General features: G+C 27.2%; 4 protein-coding genes across 4 annotated transcripts; 2 read left to right on the forward strand and 2 right to left on the reverse strand.

The window, feature by feature from the left end:
* The first annotated feature begins 853 nt into the window (after positions 1-853).
* Positions 854-1,947, forward strand: LOC145745174 (bifunctional peptidase and (3S)-lysyl hydroxylase Jmjd7-like). The gene has a single exon (XM_082563180.1). It carries the CDS (start codon positions 885-887, stop codon positions 1,836-1,838), a length of 954 nt encoding a protein of 317 aa, XP_082419306.1. The 5' UTR covers positions 854-884; the 3' UTR covers positions 1,839-1,947.
* On the forward strand, positions 1,877-14,085 carry LOC145745171 (uncharacterized). The gene is made up of 21 exons (XM_082563176.1): positions 1,877-2,096; positions 2,303-2,463; positions 2,682-2,864; positions 3,085-3,168; positions 3,370-3,528; positions 4,092-4,241; positions 4,581-4,658; positions 4,865-4,983; positions 5,232-5,377; positions 8,872-8,953; positions 9,202-9,318; positions 9,548-9,699; positions 9,825-9,895; positions 9,976-10,025; positions 10,242-10,401; positions 10,824-11,026; positions 11,298-11,453; positions 11,948-12,077; positions 12,385-12,488; positions 12,961-13,136; positions 13,384-14,085. Exons 1-21 carry the CDS (start codon positions 1,972-1,974, stop codon positions 13,445-13,447), a joined length of 2,670 nt encoding a protein of 889 aa, XP_082419302.1. The 5' UTR covers positions 1,877-1,971; the 3' UTR covers positions 13,448-14,085.
* LOC145745175 (uncharacterized) lies at positions 5,339-7,843 on the reverse strand. The gene is made up of 6 exons (XM_082563181.1): positions 7,524-7,843; positions 7,169-7,254; positions 6,681-6,723; positions 6,312-6,527; positions 5,949-6,055; positions 5,339-5,777 (listed from the first exon to the last, which is right to left on the reverse strand). Exons 1-6 carry the CDS (start codon positions 7,694-7,696, stop codon positions 5,698-5,700), a joined length of 705 nt encoding a protein of 234 aa, XP_082419307.1. The 5' UTR covers positions 7,697-7,843; the 3' UTR covers positions 5,339-5,697.
* A 662-nt stretch (positions 14,086-14,747) lies between the features above and the next one.
* On the reverse strand, positions 14,748-17,725 carry LOC145745144 (kelch-like protein 23). The gene is made up of 9 exons (XM_082563141.1): positions 17,611-17,725; positions 17,285-17,480; positions 16,901-17,098; positions 16,337-16,774; positions 16,019-16,155; positions 15,600-15,752; positions 15,384-15,504; positions 14,961-15,052; positions 14,748-14,890 (listed from the first exon to the last, which is right to left on the reverse strand). Exons 1-9 carry the CDS (start codon positions 17,642-17,644, stop codon positions 14,748-14,750), a joined length of 1,512 nt encoding a protein of 503 aa, XP_082419267.1. The 5' UTR covers positions 17,645-17,725.
* Positions 17,726-17,822: the final 97 nt, after the last annotated feature.

Raw genomic sequence — 17,822 nt, forward strand, 5'->3', positions numbered from 1 at the left:
TAAATGTAAGATAGGTATTGCAAATTTTTCTGAAGAAGTCGAAAAGAGTTTGTTCATGTTTCGCAAGCATTTATTTAAAAAATAAAAAGCAATTGTTTAAATAAGGTTTGCTTACATGTAAAAAGGCATTTACATATACAAAAAAGTATATTTATATGTACTTTTGTTTACCCTTGATGTGGGAAAGCTTATAGTTACATATTCTTTTTTCAGAAGAGGGAATCGAATCCAGGACCTCAGGTGTAGTGATTCTCTTTGACTGATAGATTAGCCCAAGCCTCAATCAAGTTAATCTAAAGCATATTTCACTTATAACCTTTTCATTATTAAAATTAAAGGAAGTATTTTTTTATAACCGTCTTTTTTGAAAAACAATCTATACATCAAAAGTTTTATGTTTTTATTAATATTACCGCAAGAAAAAATGCTCAGTGACGTTTGCTCTATGGCACGTGTATACAAAATGTAGTCGGTTACAACTTTTATTGCTAAAATGTTTGTTTCGATTTCAATAAAAAGGTAAACAAACTTTCTTTATAAAGTCTTATAATGACTAAGCTTTAAAACTAAATTGGCAGGGCAGTTTGTTTAAAAATAACTTTAGAGTTGTTCAACATTAAACTGATTATTATTATGTAAAAGTTGGTTATTATTTACCACGTTTTTCAGCTTTTAACAAACGAAAATCTAAAAAATTAAATATAAAGTACGTGAATATAAGTTTAGGTCTGTAGGTGGTCTGGTCTATCTTTGTGATAAGTTTAAAACGTGTAAGTGAAATACTTATACAGTCTAGTCAGCTAGTTTATGTGTTACTTGAACATTTTTAGACTTTAAAATTAGGGTAATTAAGTTTTGCTTTAACTGATTAAAAAATTGAAAAAATGCAAGATGAAGAGTTGTCTGATAAAGTCAAGTTCTGCTTAAGGGAAATTGCAGATGAAGCTCATGCTTTATATATTCCATCAAATATACCATACATAAAACGATTTCCAAATTCATTAGATTTTTATCGACATCACGTAGCTGCAAATGTGCCTTGTATAATTCAAAATGCTTTACAAGATTGGGAAGCTTTTAATAAATGGACCCCTGAGTATTTAAATAATAAAATTGGGGACAAAGAAATTAGTGTTTCGGTGACACCTAATGGTTTAGCTGATGCAGTCCACGAGGATAAATTTATTTTGCCAGAGGAAAGAAAGATGAAAATGTCAAAATTTTTATCGATTATTGAAAACAATGATAATAATAAAGACAATGGTGTTTATTATATTCAAAAACAAAACTCTAATTTAACAACTGAATTTTCCAAACTTTTAAATGATGTAAGTCCAGATATTGCATGGGGTAATGAAATTTTTGGCAAAAAACCTGACGCAGCAAATTTCTGGATGGGACAGTCCAAGGCAATAACATCTCTACATAAAGACCATTATGAAAACTTATATTGTGTTATAAAAGGTTCAAAGACATTCACGTTGTACCCACCAACAGCTAGACCCTTTTTACCCCACAAAAAATTCCCAGTTTTTCAGTTTAAATACGAAAATAAAAACTGGAAGACTGTAAGGTGCGAAAACCTAACTGTGCCTTGGATTGATATAGACCCTTTAAAGCCAGATTTAAATAAGTACCCACCGTTTAAAAATGCGGTGCCATTGCAATGTACAATTTACCCAGGTGATATTTTGTATTTACCTTCATTATGGTTTCATCATGTTCAGCAAAGCGATAACACAATCGCGGTAAATTATTGGTACGACATGGAATATGATATTAAGTATAATTATTATCAAACTGTGGACAAGCTTTCTAGTTTGGTATTTGAAAGCTGATTTTTGTAAATTTTCTTGCTTCAATATTTTAGTAATTCCTACAAATTATTAAAAAAAAACTATTTAGAAAAAATTTTGTTTTAAAAATTTAATTTTTTTTCTACAACAGCAGCAAAAGTAGGATATTAAAAAAATGGCTGAAAAGTTTAGGTTACTGGAGGACAAAAAGAGGAGCAAGAACTGGAAGAGATGGGGTCCCTACCTCTCAGAGAGGCAGTGGGGAACAGTGCGGGAAGATTACTCAGAGAATGGAGAATGGTAAGTCTTTTTTATTTTAACTAATTTTCAATATTAAACTGCAGATTTATATAATAAAATTATCAAGTCAAGAAAATTATAAATTTCTAACTGCAAATAAAATTTGTAAATATATTTCGCCAGCATTTTAAAAACTCACATAATAAATATGCTTGTTTATATTCAAAACAGCTTATTAATTAAAAACAATTTATATTTTATCTTAGTTGGGATTACTTTACTCACGATGAGTCGAGATCGAGGGCTTATAGATGGGGAGAGGATGGTTTATTGGGAATATGTGATAGACAATGTCGCATGTGTTTTTCTGTTGCTCTTTGGAATGGAAAAGATACAATACTGAAAGAACGACTATTTGGATTAACTGGTTTGTAACTATTTAAAAAAAAAATTATTTGCATAAATTTTTGGAATAAAGTTTAAAATTCTGCAAATATCTGCATTTTCTGCATATGTAAAAGTTAAATTTAACTTGGAAAAAAAATTTTTTAAATATATTTTTAGTCTTCTTTTATTAGTCGTCTTAATTTAAATAATTTTCCACTTTAAATCAAACTTGTAACCTATCTGTGTCACATGCCGCAGGCCCTGAGGGAAACCATGGTGAGGATGTAAAAGAAAACTATTACTATCTTGACTCTACCCCGACCCATTCGTACATGAAGGCTTTGTACAAATACCCCCAAAGTGAATTTCCCTATGAGGATATTATCAGGACTAACAGAGAAAGGGGGTTAGACGTACCAGAGTATGAGTTAGAAAACACTGGTAAAATTTTTCACTTTTTCATTTTTTGTTCATTTTTTGCCTATTTTTAATTATAGGCAAGTTTACACAAAAAATATAATAATATCTAAAAATCATCATGAAATTAAAAAACAAATTCTAAACAATTTTGCTTGCAGTTAAGAAGTATTTTAACTTATTTTCATTTTACAATATGAAGTTTGTAATTAAATTTAATTCAAGTTTTTAATAATTATTTAAGGTGCGTTTCATGAACATAGATATTGGGATGTTACAGCTGAATATGCTAAGAATGGGCCACAAGATATTTTGTGCAAATTTACAGGTAAGTTCTAGGTTTAATTTAATTTCTTAGGCTTAAACTAAACTAAACAAAAAAAAGGTTTGAATTATACTTTAAAAAAAGATAAATTATTAAAAAGTTACAAAAAATTTATTATTTTAAAAGTTTACCTCCAAAAAATATTAAATTAATCCTCGAAATTTATTTAACCTAAAAATTTTAAAATCTACAATTTTTTGACAGTATCAAACAGAGGACCAGAAACTGCAACAATCCATGTTTTACCCACTCTCTGGTACAGAAATACCTGGATATGGGGATGTACACATGAGGGCTGTGGGTTAAAACCAAGCATCAAGAAACTGAATGAGAACAGCGTGATTTGTAATCATGAAACGTTAGGTAAACCAATTTTAAATATAAAAAATCTTACAGTATATGTATTTTTTTTATTCTAAACTGAATGGGTCTCAAATATATAGGCTGCATTTGTACCAACTTGGTTACTATAAATTGTGGTGTAGAACACTTGTAGTCAGAACACTTGACTTTACTACATGAGACCTAGGTTTGTCCCCGCTGATCTCATGATGTAGTGTCCTTGAGTAGGTGCTATTAAGGGTCAAAACTTCTGCTGAGCCATCGCTAAATTAGCTCTTTTTAAGTATCGGCAATTACAATCAATAATATACAAAAGCAACTCGAGACTGGGTAACTGATGTTACTCCATGTTTAGCTTATAAAGTCAACCTTCCTACACCGAGAATAACAGATTTTTTTTTAGATTCTTTAAATTAAAAATATATATTTATTGTAAGCTTTACTACATACATACATACATATGTATTCAATAAGCAACAACATTTAATCTGCAATAAAACCTTAATGACAAAACTAATTAATATTCAAAAAACAAGTCTAAAAATAATTTGTGCAAAAATAACAAACTTTTATTTATTTTACAGATGAAATGAGTTGGGAATTCGAAAAAGTTGAAGGACAACCTGACCCAGTATTACTTATAACTGAAAATGAAACAAATACCGAAAAACTTTTCAACATTTTGAGCTACACAAAGTTTTATAAGGATGCCTTTCATCGTTATGTTATTAATGGTATGTGGATGTTTATTAAATTTTTAAATTAATTTTTACTTATTTGTTTTCAACATGTGATTAAATGCTTTAGTCCATAGGTACTATATTATGTAAAATGAAGTTTATTTTTTAGGGAACTTTTTTAGATCTTCAAATTTTTTTTTTTTTTAGTATATTTTTTTTTGTTTTAAATGAAAGTATCTTAAAATTACTTTTAAAAGAGAAAGTAAAATTTTGTATTTTTAAAATGTTTTAATATGCAATTTATCAAAGCTTATATAAAAGTCACAGAAAATATATTTAACACACTTATGTTATGTAAATTTTACATCTACTTATAAGTTTGTTTATTTTTAGGGGAAAAGGAAGCAGTAAGTAATGCAGGAAAAGGAACGAAAGTTGCTGCTTATTACGTTCTTACCATACCAGCTGGAGGTAAGATTAAATTCAACTTTTCACATTTTAAATTAAAAATCAATTAAAAATTTGTGTATGCAACCTCAATTTATAGTTGATCAAATTTTTTTTTTAATTTATATATTTATTTTTTTTTCTAATATTTTTTTGATCTTGGTCAAATATAATAAAAATTTTCCTAAATTTTCTTTTTTTTTACTTTTTATTTATTTTTTAATTTTTAGAAAGCGTTTCACTTTGTTCGAGATTGGTTGAAACAAAACAGGCGGGAAAGCCACTGTTCGGAGAGGAGTTCGAGTCCATTATTAAAGAAAGAATTTCTGAGGCTGATCTTTTTTACAAGGTAAATTATTATTAAATAATTACTTTAATTTATATTATTTGGTGATTAATTGGTAAATTTTTAGGATCTTTTTTTAATTTAAGACAGTTTTATGGGCACATATATTCAAATAATTTGTTTTGCTATTATTTTACCATCTTAATGATTTTTGGCTACATATTAATATTTTTTTACTTTTTTTATGTGAGTTTTTAATATTTTACTGTTTTTTTTTAGAATTTATTAAAAAAATTTTAAACTTTTTTTAGGGTAAATATCCTGATGTTTCAAAGAAATATTTGAACATTTTACGGCAAGCTTGTGCTGGTCTTTTATGGTCCAAACAATTTTACCATTATATCATCAACAGCTGGTTGCATGGTGATGAGGACCAAATTAAACCACCCACCAAAAGGTTGGTCTTTTTTTGATAAATTGATGTTTTTTATGTAAAATATAACACAAAATGGTGTTTTATTTATTAGTGTTTTTGAAACCAGTTATATATAATTTATTAAACAAAAAATTGAAATATATTGGTGTGCAATATTGTAAGCTTGTTAAGATGGTTAATTTGGTTGGTATAAATAACCAGTTTAAAGTTTAAGAATGTATTGTTTTTTTAATTGCGGTTTTTTAATTAAGGTACTAGTTAACTATAAACATATAAAATGCAAGTATATACAAAACAATATATTTACAAATATTGACAGAATTATACACATATTATAATGCTCAAGCAACTGAATGGTTAATGACCTCATTTTCTGTTAAAAATAAGTCTTCATAAGCAGGTAGGGCTGAGGTGCTTGGTCCTATGATACAACAATTGCAAAAGTGTAAAAAATTAATTACTAAAAAATTATTTAAAATTATATAAAAAATTCTAGGTAATATATATTTTAAATATCAGCTCAAAGAAATTTTTAATTTTTAAAAAATGTTTTTAAATTATTGTCTGAATAGTTTGAGTTTATTTAAAATACCTGAGTTAGATTGTGTTATGTTTTGATGAAGCAGGTTTGCTTCTAATGCTTTTTTGTTGATAATTTCTTTTTGTTGTTCTGTGATAGATGGGGGTGTGCTGGGGATACTAAAATGTTCATAAAAAAAATCAAAGTTTTTATATTTTTCAGTTAGCTACAATTTATATTAAAGCTCATTTGGCAAAATATGTCTTTTTAAAATAAAAAATATTCTATTTGTGGTGCACAGACAAAATATAACAAGTGTAGATGTATTGCAACGCCATTGCAACTAGCATTTTTTAGTACCAAACACTTAACTCTTAGCAATTTGCAATTTTTTGAACTAAATTGTTTAAAATGTTTAAACGTTCATTTTTTTACCTGATATTATTGTTGTTGATATTCTGATAAATCTGTGGCAAGTCGTTGATAGTTAGTCGATCTGTTCCGGCAGAATGATGGACTATAATATTCCCAGAATGTCTGTCTCTGTATTGCTTATTCTGTTTTCTTCTTACAATATAACCAAGCAATATAAAAACCATTACCAATAACATGAAGGCTGTAATGGCACTTGCAATACCAAAATGACTCCACCTAAAAATATAGTTTGAAAATAAATTAATTGGTCTTTATGTAAAAAAAGTTTAAAATTATTTTGTAGAGTACAGTTTTTTAGGAGTATAAAACATAATGGTCTTATAGATAAATTTAAAAGCAAATAAACAAAAAAAACTTTTTTTTTACAACCCAAGAGCCATGTTGTTGTATTTGTCGTTAGATCCATAGGTATCTAAAAAATATTAATTTTTAAGTAATTATATATATTTGCTAAATTTATTCTTTTATTTATTTGTATTATTAAGCATTTTTTAATTAAATTGGCTTGTTTTAAAACAGTTTTTAAATGTTTTGTATTAAAGCTAATTTAGCAAATTTTTTAATATTTAATAATCATGATTATTTTTCGGTATTATGTAGCTTTTTAACAGCCTTTGTTTTACACAGGATATATCAGTCACGTTATTAGTGCTCATTTACTTGTTATGGGAAATTTAATGATGTCAAAACTTTACACAATAAAAAAATACTATTTTTTAAATATTTTAAAGTTTTGTAAAAAAATTATAATTTTTTTATTTATTAAATAAGTGAGTAAATTAACTTTTATAATATCATTAAGATACTAAAATCATACTCAATTGAAAAATTTAAATTAATGTGTGAATTATACTAACCTTGGTTGGTGTCCTGTGCTGTTGTAGTTGTGTTAATAATTATAGGTGGAGTGGTGGAAGGTATTGGTCTGATAGGAGGGTATATTCTGTATGATTAAACATGTGATTATTAAGTCAAAATATTATTAAGTCTTAAAATAAATTTGAAAACCCAAATCTATTTGGAAAAGTTTTTAATTTTTCTTGGGCTAATTTTTGTCTTTATTTTTATTTTGAAAATTAGTTTTTAAATTTTTGTTTGACTTATTTTACATTTTATATATATATATACCTTTTTTAAGGAAAATTCCAAATTTTAATCTTATTTTTTAACCGGCATTATATTTTAAACCTTCAAAAAAAAAACATAACTTACTGATTATGAATATCCATTGTTGCCTTTCTAAACACTTCATGCATCTCGTAAAAACTTTCTGAGCAACAAAAATCACTTTTATGGATGCCAAGATGTTTCATATTTTTAATGGAACAACACTGTTCATTACATCTCATTGTATCACAAGTTTGCATGATCAACAATGTCGACATTGTAGATTAAATTTAAAATCTAATTTTTAACAATTTATTGCTTTTAGAATAATATTTCTATTGTTAAATTCACGAAATTGACTTTTTTTGGTTACAGTTGGCCTTAACTTGTGTGAATACCTTGGTAAAACTAGGTAGGCTACCATAACAAGCTGTTCAAAACCTGGTACATATTTCTAATATCACATTTTTATTAACAGTGTTAAGATACTTAAAAAAACTTTTTTTGTCTTTTTTTGCTAAGCAAATTGGCTTAGTAGCGCTCTGTTCTTACGCGACAATGTTTTCACCTAAAATTTTATTTCTGATTTCTGGATTTTCTTAAGTGTCCTTCAACTTTACTGTTTATCGCTTTAACTTTAAACACAAGGCTATAGTTTGTTTATACAGGCTGGAAGGAGTTAGAATCTTATTCAGAGTTAATATATCTATGTTAAAAACATATACCTAAAAAGTATTTTATCATTTTTTTTGTTCTGCAAAAATATTGTTAATAGTTTCTATGCTAAAATATGGGTGTAAGTATAAGTAGGTATAATAACATACTAAAAATCTGTTGACTTCATATATATTTAATGATATGATAAAACATATTGGTTAAAAGTGTTGTGACACTTATAATAATCACATGATATCTATAATAAGTTTATAAAAAACAAACCTAAGAATTAATTCTTTTAAATTGAAGAGGTCATATGTAGTTGTTGGTTTAGTTGTGATTTTAAAAACCACTTGGTTGTCGACACTGGTTAGGGATATCACATGGCACAAACTGGTACTTTGTATGTTTGACTCCTTTGTGTGGAATTTTTTAATGCGGTTTTTATCTTAAGGGTTTTATTTGTGATTTCTACACTTTTTAAACTATAAAAGAAACATTCAATATGCAAATTTATTATGGTACATTAGTGATCTATTGTTTAATAATTTTGTGTGTTCAAATTTTACAAAATATAATTAAGCAAAATAAATTTAATTGTGCGGTTTTATATTTCTAATAAAAGTTTTAAATCTTTTCAAAAAATGCTTAAATTTCTTTTTTTGTTGCTAAGTTTCCCAATAATTTTTGTGTGAAAATTGTTTTTAAATTGTAATAATATGTTAAATTTGTAGTATTTTTGAAAACTTTCACAAAAAAAATGTCCCGAAAACTTACCTTTTTTAATTTTGTTTAGACTAACTGGCAGAAATTCAGATTGGAATCATTTATATAACAGAGATGTTATTTCAATGCCAGATAAATGGGAATATCCATGGGTAAGTTTTGTTTTTAAGATTTTAATCAAAATCACACTTGAAGAAATTTAAATATTGTTCTTTTATGCAAAGTTTTTTTAATTTTTGGGTTAAATTTTAAATAATTACTAAAACTGTCTGTTAATTTTTGCCTAAATAGATGTCCTGATGTTAAGTTATAAATACCACAAAATAATTTTTTTTTTGTAAAAAAATTTGTTAAAATTTTATTTTAATAAAAAAGTTAACATTTTTATTAAATTGTTTAGTATGCTTCTTGGGACTTGGCCTTCCACATGATTCCATTCTGTAAAATTGATCCTGAATTTGCTAAAGATCAACTTCTTTTGTTCTTAAGAGAATGGTATATGTCTCCAAGTGGGCAGGTAGGAAAATAAAATTTGTTAAAATATGTTCAAAAAAAACAAAAAACATTAGAATAGTTGTGTTTTTTTTAATAAAGCATTTTAATTCTGGTCCTGTAATTAGTTTTAATTGTGAAGTATGTAAATGCTATATTACATGCCATTGTCATGGATTTTTCATGTTACATAAAACATTAAAATTTTAAATATTTTCGAAAAAAAAAAATGAAAATATTCTTATTGGGTTTAGATTCCGGCTTATGAGTTTGCATTTGATGATGTGAATCCACCAGTTCATGCTTGGGCAGTATACAGAGTTTATAAATTAACTGCTCCTAAGGGCCAGAGAGATTTTAAATTCTTAGCTCGGTGCTTTCAGAAATTAATCCTTAATTTTACATGGTAAGTTTTTAAGCAATTTTTAGCATAGTGAAACTTTTTATTTGGGAATTTTTTTGACTATAAAAATTTTTTTTTTGTTTTATATTTTTGTTTTTTCTCAAATAAAATATTTGCTTTATTTTTAGGTGGGTTAACAGAAAAGATCCTGAAGGCAAAAACGTTTTTTCTGGTGGATTTTTGGGACTGGATAATATAGGCAAAATTATTTTTTATTGAATAATGTCAATAACTTTAAAATTAAGTGATTTTCTGTAAATTTTATTTTTTTAATTTTAGGTGTTTTTGATCGTTCAAAACCATTACCTACTGGAGGACAACTTGAGCAGGTAAATTTTTTTTTATATTTTAAGATTAAATTTATTAATTCTAAAGTTCTTATGTTTCTAATTATATTTAGTAACCTAATTACAATTTTTTTAAAATTTTTAAAAATTTCATTTTTTAACATTCCACCCCTTGAAATTTATTAATTATTTGTTAAATTTTTTTAGTGTTTCATATTTTATATTTTTTGTTGAAATTTAAAATGTTTGTGCTTTCAGGCAGATGGGACAGCTTGGATGGCATTCTTCTGTGTAGTAATGTTAGATATAGCATTAGAGTTATCACTACATGATGCTTCTTATGAAGATATGGCAAGCAAATTTTTTGAACATTTTATTATGATCGTGGACGCCATTAATGCTGCAGGACATGGCGAAGGTAAACTTTATTAAATTTATTTTTTGTAAATTTAAATACTTATTTTTTTTTTTATGTTATGTTATAATTTTTTTAATGTTTTATTAATAGTTAAATTTAAATTGTGTTTTTTAAATAAATTAATTTTAAATAATTCTGTATATTACTGAATAAGACCCTTGATTTTTGAAATTGTGATTTTATTATTGCTGTAGTTTTAAAAAGTGGAATTAAAGCTTAATAGTTAAAGGGGTTTAAATATAAGTCTCACATTGTGCATGCTCATTGACCTTGCAATTCTAAGTACCTGTTTGAGGTTGTAATTTGAATACAGTATATATTACTTTATTTTCAAAGAATTTACTAAAGCATACAATGGTGTAAAAATATTTTTTTTTAAATAAAAAAAAAAAAAAAAATTGTAAACCCAAAATTTTTTTTAGGTTTATGGGATGAAAAAGATGGTTTCTACTACGACGTTCTTAGGTTCGAAAACTCGTCACAACCCCTTAGAGTGAGAAGTATGGTGGGTCTAATTCCCTTATACGCATGCCTGGTACTGGATGGTGAGAACATGCATATACTGCCCGGGTTTAAGAAAAGGACTCAGTGGTTTTTGGCTAACAGAAAGGATCTTCAGGACAGGGTAAATTTTTGTTTAGTTGTTACTTTATTCAATTGCAATTTTTAAACAATTTATCACAAAAAAATGCAATAGCAATTTTATAAAATTAAAAATGGAAATTTAATTTGAATTTTTAGTTTTTGTAAATTTTGTCATAATAAACCCCTTTAGCAATATTAACCCTTTTGTTACTCATATTTTTATTTTTAACCTATTTTGTGCCCTCCCCCCCTCCCCCCTTTAACTTTTAAACCTATAGTGTTACCCTTTATCTCAATTATTTGCTTTTTAGATCACTTTTATGACCCAAGATCCCAAAAACTGCTCAGCAAAAGGCAAAAGAATTTTGCTTGCAATTCCTACCAGAAATCAGTTGTTGTCTCTTATTAAATATTTGTTGGATGAAAATGAGTTTTTGTCACCTTACGGGATAAGATCCCTATCTATGGTAAGATATATGTTAATATGCTCACTTAAAAACATATTATAATAAATTGTACGAGTATAAAATATTAAATTTATTTTTATTTTTTTATTTTTTTCAGTTTATTTATAATTTTCACATTTTTAAAAGCCCTTTTTTAAAGTGATTTTTAAATTGTATGATATTAATTTGTCCTATTTATTACTACAAAAAAAAATTTATTTTAAATTTTTTGCCCTTAAAATATGTTTGCCTATGATATTTGTTAAGTATTGACTATTCTTTTGTAAACTCTCTTATCTTACTAAATTGTGTTTGCTTTAGCACACCTTATTAACTAGTGATTTTTACTTAGCCTTTAGGTTAAAAATGTGGCTTGTTTATTAACCAAAAAAATTAAGTTTAAAAACAATTTTCAGTTTAAATAAAAAATAAAAAAAAAATGAATAAATGGTAAAAATACAAAATACATATTTCTGAACTATTTTTTACTATTTTTATTTTATTTATTTTTTTAGGTACACAAAGACAAACCATTTTCTATGTATGTTGATGGTCAGGAACATAGAGTTGATTATGTACCAGGGGAATCAAATACTTACTTATTCGGTGGGAATAGTAATTGGAGGGGCCCAATATGGTTATGTGGTAAGTATGGAAATTTTAATTCTGTGATATTATGTTTATATAGTTGGGTATTGATTGCACTTTGAATAAGAGCATTTTTTATTAAATTCTTATGTACTACTTTAGTAAGGCTGTATTAAGAAAAAGGCAACTAAAAAATAGGCGAGAATCAAAAGTCATCCTTGAAAATAAAGTCAAAATATTACAAAATATTTTTTCATAAACTTTTTTAAAAAATTATAATAACCTGATTTTAATTTTTGGTGAGCTATGATGCACACTTCTTTTGGTTTGTTTGAAACATTGGCAATTTTTTTTTGTTTTTTAGTGAATTACCTTATCATTGAAGCACTGGAAAGATACGATTACTTCTATGGAGATACTCTTAAAGTTGAATGTCCAACTGGATCTGGAAATCTTATGAGATTAAAAGTAAATCTTTTGCATTTTTGGATCTGTGTTTTGTATCAAATGTTAAACTTTTTTATTATTATTCTTTGATGTGGAATCGCCTTTACAACCTAACTATTGAGTAACATCAGGTACCCCAACCCAGTCTTGAGTTGCCTATGGCAGTTTAGGATATTACAGATTATAGTGCCTGATTTAATGCAACTTGAGACTGGGTCGGGGTAACGGTTGTTACTCTATGTTAAGGCCGTGAAGTTGACCTTACTTTAGTAAAAACTAGTTGAGCATATTTTTTACTTATTTGGATGGTTACCATTATGTTTAAGGCCTATATAGCAACAATGTATTTTAGGCTACAGTATATAGGCTGTAGATAATGAGATTGATACAAAATATTATTGTCTCTTATGCTTGTATTGAAAATATTAAATTATGTCACTTACTATTTGCGTTAAAAAAAAAATTGTTTGAAAATTAATTAAAAATTTTTTAGGATGTTGCGAAAGAAATTTGTCGACGACTTGTTTCCCTATTCGAGCCTGACCCAGTTACAGGAAAAAGACCTTGTCATGGTGAAAATGAGGATTATGCTAAGGATGAATTTTGGAAGGAGCTTATTTTGTTTTACGAGTTTTTCCAAGCTGATACAGGCCGAGGTTGTGGTGCAAGGTAAGTTTGGGGACTGTAAGAGGTCTTGGGTTCGAATCCTGTTTGGTCCCTTTTTCAAATTACAAATTTTATTACTTTTTTAAAAAATTGTTAAAAAATGTTAGTTTTTAAAATGTCTAATTATCCAATTCGAATTTTGATTTCAATTAAGAATTAAAAAATTAGGCTGGTTAAGTAGTAAAAAATATCATTTAATTGGTCTTTTAAGTAATTTGGAATTTCTAAAATTTTTAATTGGTTTTTGCAGCCACCAAACTGGTTGGACGTCGTTAATTGTTAATTGCATCGAAAAAATGTGTGAGAACTGTTAGGCCGACAATTTTTCATAAAAAGTGTTAACTTGAATGCAATGGACTAAATTAATTAGCTAAGAAGAAGCAATCATGAAGCCAAATTTATTTTATCATTATCTTATTTACAATTTTACTTTACGACACATTTTATTTTCAACTAAAAAATTGCACTTTTTATTTTCTCGGTATTTTAAAAACACAAAAAATGTTAATATTTTTGCAGATGTCTGTATAGTATTCCATATAAAAAATACTATTTTTTATGCTACTGATTATGCATTTATTACTATTGCTTATTTTAACCTATACTCAATAACCTATCACTTTTCTTACTACTATATTAACATTGTATTATATTCTTGCACTTATATATGCTTCAGGTTCCTACTATCATTTGTATTGCAAAACACAATTTCAAAATTTTTAACTATTGGTTTATTATATAAGAATTAGTTTAATTAAATTTTGGGCATATATATTGCACTATTGTTTTTATGTAAACCATTTGCATTTTCTATTGAAAATCTAGAAATATAATTTCATTTTTATAACCTCAAATTCTGGTCTTTTTTTGTATACAAGACTTGGGGTTATATTTTAAATAGTTATTAGCTATAGCTGGTGTATTTAAAAAAACTATTTCGCCATTGTGCACTTGACATTAGGATTTGATCAATAAATATTATGTCAACTGTTTACTATAAGCTAATTATGTGAAACAGTAATATTAGTTATCGAAATGGATAGGCAACAAGGTAAGTTTTACAGTCGATTTAAATGCAAAATAACAATAACATTACTAAACTTAATTTAAACATGATAAATTTGTTGTTAGATATTTTAGGTAATTGACTATAACAAAAAACATTTAATTGTGAATATTTTATTGTTAACAACTAAGAGAGAAAAACTCAAATAAAATAGCATTGAAATTCCCGCCTTGACGTAGCTTTCTTTGGGCACAAATAAAAAAACGCGCGTTTTTTGTAACTTGCCCTAGCCTTGCGTTTGCTTAAAACAGGCTTAAGTAGCTTCTACTTTAACTAAATAATAATATTACCAAATATGCACTGTTCTTAGTAAAGTTTTAATTTCTTGACTGCTCTATTGTTATACTAGTGGAAAGCTAAAAGTTAGAGCTACAAAAATAAGATGGAGGCTTAGAAGTTAAAAATCAAAAGCATGTCACAAGGTAAGTTTTGTTAGATATTTTTGGAAATATAACAGTCTTACTGTAAACCTGTTTTAAAGGTTTTAAAAGTGTTTATTTAAAAAAATTAAGAGAAAACACTGATAAAAAACAATAAGTATCATAAAATTAAGATTCCTTAAACGTTTTTCGTTCCACATTAAAAATGTAACAGAGTCCGAGGTTCTTTAAAGCCTTTGGTAACTTGCATTCCACAATCTGCCAGTTATTTTCCGTTTTATCGTAAATTTCAACTGTATCGTGGTATGAGCCTACAAATAAATAAAATCTCATTATATAAACCTGGATATAGAAGTTATTACTTGATTATGTTATACTAACCGTCGTAAAAATCAATTCCGCCTGCCAGAATAAGTTGACCCCTAAAGGTTAAACTAGTTGAATCACAACGGCGTTCGTTTGTGTCAGAAAGTCTGTAAAAGTATAATAAAATTCTTTGCTATAAAGATAGGCCGAAACATGGTATGCTTTTTTAACATAAAAAATATTGAAATGTGTTATATACTAGTTATTAAGTTTAACAAACTGAAGGCCAGCTGTAGGAATATGCGACTCTTTTAAGCGTTCATACTGAAGAATGCGGCACACTTTTTGCATTCTAGCCAAAAAGCATTGCAAATTCATTTAGGGTATGTGTTACGTATATTATCGACGTTATAAGAAAGAGTTTGATCAGTTTTTTATTTTTACATATATTTAACCTGTTTACCTGTTTTACTAAATTGTGTAAAAATGCATAAGTACCTTTTCCATTCACTGCTATTTAAGTCATAGCAATCCACTCTAACTGTTTGGCCACCAAATATATACATGACGTCATCAACAAATTGACAGTTGAGCCCATACTCAGAATAAGGATGAAACACTGGATTTAAAGTAAAATAAAGACCATTTTTAATTATCTTGTTATAAAGAAAAATACATTTGTTTAAACTATTAAAACATTGACGGTAGCCTTACCTGGCGATTTATATTGCGTAATATAACTCCACTGCCTTGTTAAAGTGTCAAATCTTTGTATTTGGTTGGTTGTTTGAATTGATTTTACACCACACTGACCACATACAACGTACAAATTATGTGAATGCGAGGCACAGGCAGCATGACCCACCCCTAAACGGTAAAACTTAGTAAATTTTTTGGCGAATTCCGGCAGTGTGATATACTAGTTATTGCATTGAATTATTATCCGAAAGGTTTTAAATTCGAGTCACACTAAAACCACAATCCTCGCCAAGTCCGGAGTCTACAAATAGCTTAAAAATGTCACAATAACACTATTGGCAACCCATTTTTTTATTTTTAAGATGTCATTATATAAAAATACATCTCGTGTTATAAGAATTGTAAACCATGCATATTTTTTTACACGCGCTTACCCATTAACATTTTCGGTTGTGATATCCATTTGTTCAGTTTTGCGTTGTAATGTTCCAAACTAGAATGAACCTTATAACCGTTATAACCGCCACAAACGTACAATTGATTCTGAACTGCTACTGCGCAATGGAATGATCTAAAATTCATATTCAAATTTTTATATATGTAGTTATTTTGTTTTGTAACGCACAACGCTTTTTCTTCATATAACCGTTACTCAGTGACTTCGTGACCTTGTGACCTACCCACATCTTAACCAAACCATTATTGACCTTTTGACCCTGTGTTAGCTTTTGTGTTCGTTTTTTAACTTTTACCTGGCGTGTTTCATTGGAGATACTTTATCCCACTTGTCATCAGTTGCTCGATAGCGCCAGACAGCGGTCGTGGCAATATTACTTTCGTAGTCGAATCCACCGGTAACAAATATATCACAATCAATCGAAACGATTCGATAATCTTCAATTTTATCGTCAGGAAAACTAGGAATTGGCGTGAAATTTGAGAAATTTTGTTTAATTTCGTTATTGTTTGTGTCCAAGTTAGAACTTGTTATTCGATTTGCATCAATTTTATAACATTGTGTTTGGGTTTTAAAATTATAACCTCCAATGATATAGAAATCGTGTTTAAGTTGGTATTGGTTTAAAATTGATTCAATTTCAGTATTCGAATCGTAACTGCTGTTTTGTTTAAATATTTTGGTATTTTTTATTTGGTTAAAGTCCTCGTACATTTCTATTGGTTTTTGTAACCTAAAATAAAAGTAATCAGAAGTAAAAAAATTATATTATATCTATGTTTAAAAAAAATAATGTTGTTTTGTTAAAAATTAGGAAATAAATTAAGTGCATTACTTATTTGTTAGATAGTTGTATTACCTGTTTATACATAGAAATCTCAGAGCTGCCGCTACTATGTTATATCTGTTATATGCATGCCCATTTAAAACTATTTCTTCACAGTTGTTGTTAGTAATGAAATTCATCGTGACGTATTTGTCTATGACGTCATAATTCAGCGTGAGCATGTCAGCTGTTTCGATTAATTTCCAGGCTTCGTTTAGGCTGGGTATCAAACTTTTGAAATAAAAGTTTAATTTTGTAAAAAAATTGGTTTCCAAAATTTTTTATGAGTCAATTATAAGATGTTTATCGACATTCTGATTGTATTTGTATAATGACGTTCGCTTATTAAAAATGTTTAAACATTTTTCGGAAAATTTTATGAGTAATAAAGTTCAAAGTATAAATAATATTTTTTACCTGTTTATTGAATCAAAATCATTATTTGAATCAAGTTGTAACAGTTTGCTGAGTATTTCTCCATCGACATTTTGTAAATTAATTTCATTTTTTTCTTTTTCGCTAAAATTTCCGTTCAGCAAAATTCGAAAATATTCGCATAAATTTGATAATTTTTTCCGTGAGTGTTTTGCCTGACTACCGTCGTCAAATCTTACTAAAAAAATAAATTAAATATTTAACGAAGTAAAATATAATAATATTTAATAACTTATGTTCTAAACTTAATCTTTTAAACATATTTATGACATTGTTTTTAAAAACTAAAATTAGTATTTTCTACTTACAAATAACTAAGTCAGCTTTGTCGCTAAAATCCATTTTTATTTTAATTTCACATCGGTTTTATTTTTGTTAAAATAAATCTTAAAATTATCTCAAAACCTTTTACTAATCTTTGAATAATAGTTCTTATTATGTAACAAATTAGCAAAAAATAACTGTTAAAATTTAAACTAAAGATAGCTAAGTTATGTTAAGCCTATATCACAAGGTATTG

The sequence above is a fragment of the Corella eumyota genome, chromosome 3 (assembly GCF_963082875.1).
Source record: "Corella eumyota chromosome 3, kaCorEumy4.1, whole genome shotgun sequence".
Lineage (NCBI taxonomy): Eukaryota > Metazoa > Chordata > Ascidiacea > Phlebobranchia > Corellidae > Corella > Corella eumyota.